General features: G+C 49.2%; 1 protein-coding gene across 1 annotated transcript; it reads left to right on the top strand.

The window, feature by feature from the left end:
* The first annotated feature begins 414 nt into the window (after nt 1-414).
* Nucleotides 415-2230, top strand: LOC123431200 (chaperone protein dnaJ C76, chloroplastic-like). Its single transcript, XM_045115030.1, has 2 exons — nt 415-1385; nt 1481-2230. Exons 1-2 carry the CDS (start codon nt 585-587, stop codon nt 2126-2128), a joined length of 1449 nt encoding a protein of 482 aa, XP_044970965.1. The 5' UTR covers nt 415-584; the 3' UTR covers nt 2129-2230.
* The last annotated feature ends 9633 nt before the right edge of the window (nt 2231-11863 follow it).

Raw genomic sequence — 11863 nt, 5'->3', positions numbered from 1 at the left:
GTTGGTACGTTTCTTCTTTCTTTCATTTCAAATGAGAAGCAACATTTATTCTCATATGACTACGGAGATCATAATTGATACCCATCTAGTGAGCTTTATCTTCGGAAAAATACTACTACTTCCTCTGATCCCTAAGGCCTTGTTCGATTAATCCACTGCAAAAGTGGATTAGGATGGATTGAAGAGGAATGAGATGAAATTTATATTAGATAGGATTTAATCCTCGTTAATCCATGTCAATCCCTCTCATTTTTTATGGAACCGAACAAAGCCTAACAAGTGTCGCCGACTAGATCATCACGCCTCTCGGTTTTATTTCCGTGTTGCTACAGTACAGTCGTCTTTCCTTATTTCTGGCGCGTAGCCACGCTCGGTTCGCTCGTCCAAAATATCAGAGCCCAGCCGCCGTACGTACGTGGGCACACAGGTAAAAATGCAAAGCAAAAAGCTCCAAAGCAGCACCCAGAAAAAATCTCGCTCACAAGACGCGACGTGTAGTGATCGAGTCGCCGAAGCTTCTCCCACCATTCGGGAGGCAGAGGCAGAGGCAGCAAGCAAATCCAATCAAGCAAAGCAGGGCAGCCATGCCGGCGCTTCTCCTCAACGCCGCCGTCCCCCTCGTCAACCCGCGGCCGTCCTCCAGCTCCAGGCCCTCCCGCCACCGCCTCAGATGCCAAGCCGCCTCCTCGTCGTCGTCGAGCTCTAGCGGCCGCGCGGGGGCGTCGTGGGCGACGGACTACGACCTGTACGAGCTGCTGGGGGTGGAGCCCACGTCGCCGCAGGCCGACATCAAGGCCGCCTACCGGGCGCTGCAGAAGCGCTGCCACCCGGACGTCGCCGCCGGCAACGGCGACGCCTCGGCCGGGCCCTCATCCCACGACATGGCGGTGGTGCTCAACGAGGTGTACGCGCTGCTCTCCGACCCGGCGCAGCGCCGGGCCTACGACCGGGAGCACGCGCGCCGGTCCGAGTTCCAGGGATACACGGGCCGCCCGCTCTACTCGTCGTGGCGCGGCGGGGACGCCGAGACGCGCGCCGTGTTCGTCGACGAGGTCGCCTGCGTCGGCTGCCTCAAGTGCGCGCTCCACGCCGGCCGCACCTTCGCCATCGAGTCCGTCCACGGCCGCGCCCGCGTCGTCGCCCAGTGGGCCGACCCCGAGGACCGCATCGCCGACGCCGTCCAGACCTGCCCCGTCGACTGCATCTCCTACGTCGAGCGCTCGGACCTGGCGGCGCTCGAGTTCCTCATGTCCAAGCTGCCGCGCCGCAGGGTCCGCGTCTCTGAGGCCAACGCCGCCGGCTCGCCCGACATCTTCGCCGAGGTCGCCAAGTTCAAGGCCAGGTTCGAGAAGATGGAGAACAAGTCCGCCACCAGGCAATCCGAGGTACTGATTTCATCCAACCCAGCCGCCTCGTGCTCTGCTCTGCTATGCACATACTCTGCTCATTTGATCACATCAATGGTGAATTGTGAACGCAGGAGTCGGAGGCGACGTGGCAGTCGAGAAGCTCGGCGGTCCAGACAATCATGTCCATGTCGAACTGGTGGTACTGGCGGCCATTCAGAGCCCCGGCCGGCGCCGCCGCAGCCGCGGTCCCTGCCCCTCTCCGCCTGCTGCCACCGCCATCGTCACCGCCGCCTTCTTCAGGCGCGGCCGACCCCGTGACGGAGAGGCTCAAGGAGGCAGCCGCGCGACGCAAGGAGGAGGGCGCAACGGCGTCGGCGGTGTACGCCCGCCAGCGCGACGAGTACTGGACGCCGCAGCGGAACCTGCCGTCCACGGCAGCGTTTCCTTCGCCGGACGCCCAGAGCGCCGCGCCGCCGCGGAGACGGGCGCGAAGAGCGTCAGGTGGCGAGAGAGCGCCGGCGAGGAGGGCGAGGATCGACCTGACGGTGCCGCTGCTGATGGCGATCGTCGCGGCGGGGATCGCCGGGTACAACAGGGAGGAGATGGCCGGAGGCGTGATCGAGGACCACATCGGCGGTGCGGCCGCTCTGGGAGTCGTGAATAGTTCCGAGCTCCAGGTCGTCTTGGCCGGCGTGACGTGGTTCATCATCGGAGCCGCTGTGGCCGGCATTATTCAGGTGGTGCTTGGAAGAAGAAATGACGAGGAATCCAGAGAATGAACGTGCACGCGACGTGGCTATTAGAGATAGAACAAAGCTGTAATTTTTAGTACGTATTAATCTGTCCATACAATAGGATGAATAGAAGTTTGTAGTATATACATATGTGAAGGTAGTAAATGGTATTATCAGTAGTAAATATGACCCCAAAACATCGGCAGACGATACTTATTTTAGAACGAAGAGAGTATATAAGTCAAAGTACTAAATTGTACTATCACCTTAGAATCCTGAATCAATTTATGATTAAATGGTTAAAGGGACATCGATATCTCGATTCATCAAAGTTTAAATTCTGATGATCGCATTACTTTTAGATTTATTTTAGAATTTTCGGCGGTACACATTTTGATAAAAATAGATGTTTCTGCTGACGACGAGTCACTTACGGACGACTTTATAAATCTTAAGATAATATGTAAACTCAGTATTTAGAAGGTGATCGTAAGAATAAAATGTGTATGTACGTTTATAGAAATAAATGTATACACGTATATCAACACTTGCATTTGTATCATGTTTAAAAGAAACTTACAATCCCATTGCTTTCGAGCCTTCACCACCTCTTCTTGATCATTATTTTTCAAAAACACTCCGTCCGTTCAAAAATACAAACCTAATACGTTCAATTGTTACTAAAAGGGTCTACAGTTGGACACCAAATCCAGCATGTCAAACTCTCGCGGACGCGACTCACGTGTCCGCACGCACCACACCTCATATTTCTTTCGTGCATTTGAATATCTCATATACTATTCCTTAAATTTGTATGGAGCATGGAAAACAAAACCTACGTACTACATAATCACACTAGGCTAAGGCCGGTTTAAAACCACTTAGATTATATAATTTTGTTTTTATAATCTATTCTGTCTTAAACATAACAAATTATGATATTGATTATAAAAATTAAATGAATAGATTATTAAAAACTCGTAATCTACCCTACCAGCTAAAATCAGATTATAGATTGCTAATGATTCATTACCCTTGTAAAGTTGAAGATAATTACTACATTTCTAACACCGTCACTCTCCTTAAAAAAACAGAGGACACACAGGTCATTAGGCAATGTAAAATCTGTATTACAGTTTATATAATCTGGCTTCCCAACATGTCCATCTAGATTATTTTTACAAACAGGATTATATAATCTATCTTCATAATCCAGATTATCATAGTCTATTGTGGTTCCAAATAGGGTCGAAACTACGCTTCATTGTCAATCTTTCATCTTCGTGTCGGGCACTTGATAGATGAGCGCGTAAGAGGGCTTCGGCTCCTCGTGTTCCTTCTCATCCATACAGGCAATCATCTCTTTGAGGTTTGCTTTCTGCTCCGCCTTCGCCTGAAAAATACGATTATATGATGGTTGGCTTCTGTCTTCGTCTTTGTGTTGAAAGACTCGAGGATTGCCTGCTACTCCGACTGCAACTCCGTCGTTGGATCTGTGTCCTTCATGTCCTACACGTCCTCCTTTTCCTTCTCCAACTCCTCCGCATCAACCGCGTCCGAAGGTAGCTCCGTGTTAATCCGAGCTTCGCACCTTGTTTGGATCTGATAAAGGAGCTGCAGTCGGTGTGCTTCTGGCGAGCGAACGGCGAATGAAATATGGAAGTCGATGGCAAGTGAAAAGTGGCAGCGATGGACGAGAGGAAAGGAAATGTAGACGGTAGGGTTCCAGAGCCGGCGCCTGGCTTCAATAGCTGGGCTAGGGCCCTTGCGCGGCCTGTCGAAGCGCCAACATGCGGCGCCATCGGTTTGACGGAGGAGACGAGTTTCTGACCGTCGGGTTTCAGAGTGTTTTCCTAGGGGACCCGCACGTCCGACGTTGTGGGCGTGCCCGGTCACGTCCGTACCTTCCCATATCCGGTCCAGGTTTGGGTTGGCTATGAGGGATGCGTAGATCAGTCTGAACGTTTGAGGCCTCTTTTAAAATGGCGGGTCTTTCTTTTTTTACAAGTCAGTGACCGGACCATCAGCTCGACGTTAGGGGCTGTTTGAGGTGCCGGATTATAGATGCTCTAAAATCTTAGGGCATCCTCAACGCTGACCGTTAAACCTGCATCCTTCGGATCACGCGGTCCAGACGTGTTATGTCATCCAACGCGAACGGCTGAGCGAGCCCATAAATACAACCCGGGCATGACTGAACTGTGACACTGTGAGCTGCCTCTTGTCCAAATAAATATTTCCTCTAACCATAGATTATTACTAATGCTTAGTTTTAATTCTTTGGACTAGCCCAGGCAGGTACCCAAGGTTGCCGGGTGGTGGCTCCGCCACTGTCCAACGCGATACCCCATCGATATGCGGACCGTTCAAAACGTTCATATTTCTCACAAATTGGAAGCAAACCGGGGTAGTGCTGCGGGCATCCGAACTGATGGCACACACGTATCCGACACCTCGGATCCATCAAAACCCTCTCTCTCGTGCCTGCGCCCTCTCGTGTGCAACGGTTGTCACATATTCATATCACTCCAGAACGCTAACTTCACATTCATGTTGGTCCCAATCTGTCGTGAGCTTTTAGAGTAACTCAAAAGGAACGACCCATTTCATCTGCCGTCATTTGTTTGGGTCCTTATGAAAAAAAATGATGGCCCAACGCACGGATTCATTGTCAAAACGCGTCCGCGCCGATCCATTTCTCGTCTAAATTTGGGACTGAAATGCATCAGGACAGACGTGAAGCGGACGGGTGCGCCCTCTCGATTTCTGCTCCATCCACACCAGTCGACCGTCCAACAACCCGCGGTCAACTTAATTAATGACGTCCACCCTCCGCGGGCCCACGCGTCAGCGACCGCGGTCGGCCTTTTTAAATCCGAGCGTGCGATGGTGTTCGGCCTCATCTGCTTCCAGAACCCCCGTCCCCATCTCGTCACCTCTCTGCTCCCTCGTCGGCGACCAAACCATGTCCGGTTCCTCCCAAAACAAGGGCAAGTCCCCCGTCTATCCTCCCGCGATCTTCCCGTCGGCCTCGCCAACGTGTTAGCGTCCCGGTGCGTCAAGCGCAGTGGCACTAGGAGCACCGCATCCCGCTGCCGACTCTCCCGACTGGGAGGCCTGGTTCGCGCTTGAGCACGAGGAGCAGCGCCGGCGCGACATGCGTGACGTGCAGCCAGGAGGCCCTCCGCAGCCCCCGCCCGTCGTTAGCGATGAGGACCAGGAGGCGGAGGCTGCCTACCAGGCGGCGCTCGCAGCCGCACTCCGCGAGAGAGAGATGACGAAGAGTGGCGCAAGGCCGAGGAGGAGGACGCGGCATACGAGGCGCGACTCGCGGAGGCCATCACGTTGTCCAACGCCAGCGACTGCGTCATGCCCCCTCCGCCAAAGACCGAGCCCACGGAGCCGTCGTCGGAGCTCTGCCAGTGGACCGAAATCGTCCCTGAGTGGGTCTCCGCGTCGCCCATCTAGTTGGGCGCGACACTGCAACAGGAGGCCGCCTACCTCCAGCAATGGAGGGAGCAGCACCTAGCGGAGGAGCGTGCCGATGACGCGCGGCAAATGGAGTTGGAGCGGTAAGCGAAGAAGGAACGTCTGGAGAGGGAGGAGGAGGAGCGCGCCCGTGCTGTGCTACCAGCACTGCCCGCGCAGCCCGCCCCAACGTCAACGCCGTCTGGAACACAACGTTTCCCTGGGCCCGTCCTACGTCGACGCTGATCGACCTTACTGGCCCCGATGCCGCCGACGAAAACGCCTAGGGTAGCGGTTTTTTTAATGTTTAATTAATATAATAGGGACGCGTGGACTCTCGTCGACCTCTGTGACTGGCTTTAGTGTTTAATTGATGTTTTTTTAGAAATGGTTTGTATTTTTTTCCATGCGTCGTTCAAATGGGTCGGGTCAGCGATGGACGCAAGCGTCGATCCAAACACGAAAGCGGATGTTGGTATTCATCAAACCGTCCAAACGGAAAAAATAAATAAATAGACATGCTATTGTGCCGGCATTGAAGCGGCTCAATGATAGAGCAAGTACTTTGATTTTGGAGTAGTAGCCGAGCAAGTTGGCTGGCCAATGGGTCTCTCCGGCGGTGGGCTGAACATACCTCGTCTTGTCTCAGCAGGCAACTACGAGAGAAAAGCACGCACGCGAGAAAATTCAAACCGGCAACGTTTTTCTTCTTTTCATTTACGTTTTCTTTAAGACCTTCTTTAGAGCTGCGTGTGTGAGGCTTCTTGCGTGTGCCATTCAATGATTGTGACGATTTTAGCCCTTTTTTCGTTAATTAATTAAGCAATTTTTTTATATAATTTATAAATGAGGCGAATCTTTCGCCCCGTTTCAACCATTTATTTTTAATTTTGTTCTATCTTTTATGTTTTTCCTTTTCTTTCCTTGTTCTACTTTTCCATTTTCCTAAATTTGTGAACTTTTAAAAAAATCAGTGATTGTTTGTCAAAATTGATATTTAAAAACAATATGAACTTCTTTCAAAATTGATGATTTTTTTGTTAAAATTGATGCACTTTTTAAAAATTCTTCATCTTTTAAAACATTGATGAGCATTTTTCTAGAATCGATTTTTTTTCAAATTTGTGGTATTTTTTCAAAAATGATTTTTTTTAAATCGATGAAGTTTTCCATTTTTCATGAGGTTTTTCAAGTTTTTGAACTTTTTAAAAAAATGATGAACTTTATTTCATTGTTTAATCTTATTGCCGGTAAGTCTCTTTACTCGTTCAGTAACACATGATCCCGTGGCTAACTTCTTAGTCACATTGAGCTCATTATGCTGATGTATTACCGAGTGAGCCCAGAGATACCTCTCCGTCACACGGAGTGACAAATTCCAGTCTCGATTCGTACCAACCCAACAGACACTTTTGGAGATACCTGTAGTGCAACTTTATAATCACCCAGTTACGTTGTGACATTTGATACACCTAAAGAATTCCTACGGTATCCGGGAGTTGCACAATCTCATGGTCTAAGGAAATGGTACTTGACATTAGAAAAGCTCTAGCGGACGAACTACACGATCTTGTGCTATGCTTAGGATTGGGTCTTGTCCATCACATCATTCTACTAATGATGTGATCCCATTATCAACGACATCAAATGTGCATGGGCAGGAAACCATGACCATCTATTGATCAACGAGCTAGCCAACTAGAGGCTCAATAGGGGCATGTTGTGGTCTACGTATTCACACATGTATTTCCGGTTTCCGGTTAATACAATTATAGCATGAACAATAGACAATTATCATGAACAAGAAAATATAATAATAACCATTTTATTATTGCCTCTAGGGCATATTTTTAATAGTCTCCCAATTGCACTAGAGTCAATAATCTAGTTACATTGTGATGAATCGAACACCCATAAAGTTTTGGTGCTGATCATGTTTCGCTCGTGGAAGGGGTTTAGCCAACGGATCTGCGACATTCAGATCCGTATGTACTTTACAAATATCTATATCTCCATCCTAAATGTATCCACGAATGGAGTTGAAGCGGCGCTTGATGTGCTTGGTCATTTTGTGAAACCTGTGCTCCTTGGAAATGGCAATATCTCGAGTGTTGTCACAAAAAAGAGTCATTGGGCCCGACGTACTGAGAATCACTCCTAGGTCAGTGATGAACTCCTTCATCTAGACTCCTTCCTGCTCTACTTACGAAGCATCTATGTACTCCGCTTCACACGTAGATGCCATCGCGACACTCTGCTTGGAACTGCACCAGCTGACTGCCCCACCATTCAAAATATACACGTATCCGGTTTGTGACTTGAGTCATCCGAATCTGTGTCGAAGCTAGCATCGACGTAACCCTTTACGACGAGATCTTCGGCACCTCCATCCTCCACATCCTAGCAAAACATTGATTGGCTAAGTTAGCGCTTGCTCAATCATCTTATAGTATTGCTAGTTGCAGGCTCATGCTGGTCCATGTGATAACATGAACATTTTGAATATCATCTTAATTATGCTATTTAATTTAATGCACCTATATACTTGGTAAAAGGCGGAAGGCTTGACCTTTTTCTCGGTGTTTTGTTCCGCTTTTGCCGCCCTAATTTCAGTTATCGGTGTTATGTTCCATAATTGAGCGCTCCTAACACGCTTTAATAACCCTCCGGGGCCAGTGCTCCTCATGAGTGTTGGTCCAACCTAGAGCCGTGTGCGGGGCAATCCTGGAGATTTCTATCAGGCCACTATACGCTATGCTTATCCGACGTATCCTGAGACAGAGATACGCGGCTCTTATCGGGGTCATCGCCACGTCGGGCGGTGTTGCTGGACTTGTTTTTACCTTCTCGATATATCTTGTGCGTCGGGATTCCGATGATGCTTTCGACTATCTCAGAGTTGAGGTTTTCCATTAAGGAATCCGAGGAGATCACATGTTTCTGTGGTCGAGGCTTCCTATGCAGCTTGTGGTAGTTTGTGGTGGACTAGTTGGAGCATCCCTACAGGTATGCAATGCTGATAGAGAGCATATGCGCTCCGTCCCCTATGCTTCAGCCGTAGGCTCTATCATGTATGCAATGCTGTGCACTAGACCGGATGTTAGCCTGGCCATAAGTATGGCAGGTAGGTTCCAGAGTAATCCAGGAGTGGATCACTGGACGGCGGTCAAGAATATCCTGAAGTACCTGAAAAGGACTAAGGAGATGTTTCTCGTGTATGGAGGTGACAAAGAGCTCGCCGTAAAAGGTTACGTCGATGCAAGCTTTGACACAGATCCGGACGACTCTAAGTCGCAAACCGGATACGTATTTATTCTTAATGGGGGTGCAGTAAGCTGGTGCAGTTCCAAGCAAAGCGTCGTAGCAGATTCCACATGTGAAGCGGAGTACATGGCTGCCTCGGAGGCGGCTAAGGAGGGTGTCTGGATGAAGCAGTTCCTGACGGATCTTGGAGTGGTGCCAAGTGCACTGGATCCAATAACCTTGTTCTATGACAACACTGGTGCCATTGCCTTAGCAAAGGAACCAAGGTTTCACAAGAAGACCAGACACATCAAACGACGCTTCAACCTCATCCGCCACTACGTCGAGGAGGAGGACGTAAATATATGCAAAGTGCACACGGATCTGAATGTAGCAGACCCGCTGACTAAACCTCTTCCACGGCCAAAACATGATCGACACCAGAACTGTATGGGTGTTAGATTTATTACAATGTAATTCACATGGTGATGTGAGGGCTAGATTATTGACTCTAGTGCAAGTGGGAGACTGTTGGAATTATGCCCTAGAGGCAATAATAAATGTATAGTTATTATTATAATTCCTGTATCAAGATAATAGTTTATTGTCCATGCTATAATTGTATTGAATGAAGACTCGTTTACATGTGTGGATACATAGACAAAACACGGTCCCTAGCATGCCTCTAGTTGGCTAGCCAGTTGATCGATGATAGTCAGTGTCTTATGATTATGAACAAGGTGTTGTTGCTTGATAACTGGATCACGTCATTGGGAGAATCACGTGATGGACTAGACCCAAACTAATAGACGTAGCATGTTGATCGTGTCATTTTGTTGCTACTGTTTTCTGCGTGTCAAGTATTTATTTCTATGACCATGAGATCATATAACTCACTGACACCGGAGGAATGCTTTGTGTGTATCAAACGTCGCAACGTAACTGGGTGACTATAAAGATGCTCTACAGGTATCTCCGAAGGTGTTAGTTGAGTTAGTATGGATCAAGACTGGGATTTGTCACTCCGTGTGACGGAGAGGTATCTCGGGGCCCACTCGGTAATACAACATCACACACAAGCCTTGCAAGCAATGTAACTTAGTGTAAGTTGCGGGATCTTGTATTACGGAACGAGTAAAGAGACTTGCCGGTAAACGAGATTGAAATAGGTATGCGGATACTGACGATCGAATCTTGGGCAAGTAACATACCGAAGGACAAAGGGAATGACATACGGGATTATACGAATCCTTGGCACTGAGGTTCAAACGATAAAGATCTTCGTAGAATATGTAGGATCCAATATGGGCATCCAGGTCCCGCTATTGGATATTGACCGAGGAGTCTCTCGGGTCATGTCTACATAGTTCTCAAACCCGCAGGGTCTGCACACTTAAGGTTTGACGTTGTTTTATGCGTATTTGAGTTATATGGTTGGTTACCGAATGTTGTTCGGAGTCCCGGATGAGATCACGGACGTCAAGAGGGTTTCCGGAATAGTCCGGAAACGAAGATTGATATATAGGATGACCTCATTTGATTACCGGAAGGTTTTCGGAGTTACCGGGAATGTACCGGGAATGACGAATGGGTTCCGGGAGTTCACCGGAGGGGGGCAACCCACTCCGGGGAAGCCCATAGGCATTTGGGGGGGTCACACCAGCCCTTAGTGGGCTGGTGGGACAGCCCACCAATCCCCTATGCGCCAAGAGAGAAAAATCAAAGGAAAGAAAAAAAAAGGGGAAGAAGTGGGAAGGGGGAAGGACTCCCTCCCACCAAACCAAGTAGGACTCGGTTTGGGGGGGGGGGGGAGAGTCCTCCCCCCTGGCTCGGCCGACCCCTTGGGGATCCCTTGGACCCCAAGGCAAGGTCCCCCTCCCTCCTCCTATATATATGGGGCTTTTAGGGCAGATTTGAGACGACTTTCTCACGGCTGCCCGACCACATACCTCCATAGTTTTTCCTCTTGATCGTGTTTCTGCGGAGCTCGGGCGGAGCCCTGCTGAGACAAGATCATCACCAACCTCCGGAGCGCCGTCACGCTGCCGGAGAACTCTTCTACCTCTCCGTCTCTCTTGCTGGATCAAGAAGGCCGAGATCATCGTCGAGCTGTACGTGTGCTGAACGCGGAGGTGCCGTCCGTTCGGTACTAGATCGTGGGACTGATCGCGGGATTGTTCGCGGGGCGGATCGAGGGACGTGAGGACGTTCCACTACATCAACCGCGTTCTCTAAACGCTTCTGCTGTACGATCTACAAGGGTACGTAGATCACTCATCCCCTCTCGTAGATGGACATCACCATGATAGGTCTTCGTGCGCGTAGGAAAATTTTTGTTTCCCATGCGGCGTTCTCCAACAGTGGCATCATGAGCTAGGTTCATGCGTAGATGTCTTCTCGAGTAGAACACAAAAGGTTTTGTGGGCGGTGATGTGCGTTTTGCTGCCCTCCTTAGTCTTTTCTTGATTCCGCGGTATTGTTGGATTGAAGCGGCTTGGACCGACATTACTCGTACGCTTACGAGAGACTGGTTTCATCGTTACGAGTAACCCCCTTTGCTCAAAGATGACTGGCAAGTGACGGTTTCTCCAACTTTAGTTGAATCGGATTTGACCGAGGAGGTCCTTGGATGAGGTTAAATAGCAACTCATATATCTCCGTTGTGGTGTTTGCGTAAGTAAGATGCGATCCTACTAGATACCCTTGGTCACCACGTAAAACTTGCAACAACAAAATTAGAGGACGTCTAACTTGTTTTTGCAGGGTATGATTGTGATGTGATATGGCCAACGATGTGATGTGATATATTGGATGTATGAGATGATCATGTTGTAATAGAAATATCGACTTGCACGTCGATGGTACGGCAACCGGCAGGAGCCATAGGGTTGTCTTTATACTAACATATTTGTGCTTGCAGATGCGTTTACTATTTTGCTAGGATGTAGCTTTGGTAGTAATAGCATAAGTAGCACGACAACCCCGATGGCAACACGTTGATGGATGATCATGGTGTGGCGCCGGTGACAAGAAGATCGTGCCGGTGTTTTGGTGATGGAGATCAAGAAG

This window comes from Hordeum vulgare, chromosome 2H, assembly GCF_904849725.1.
Source record: "Hordeum vulgare subsp. vulgare chromosome 2H, MorexV3_pseudomolecules_assembly, whole genome shotgun sequence".
NCBI lineage: Eukaryota > Viridiplantae > Streptophyta > Magnoliopsida > Poales > Poaceae > Hordeum > Hordeum vulgare.
Note: the sequence above shows the minus strand (reverse complement) of the source record. Positions and strands in the feature narration are given on the sequence as shown.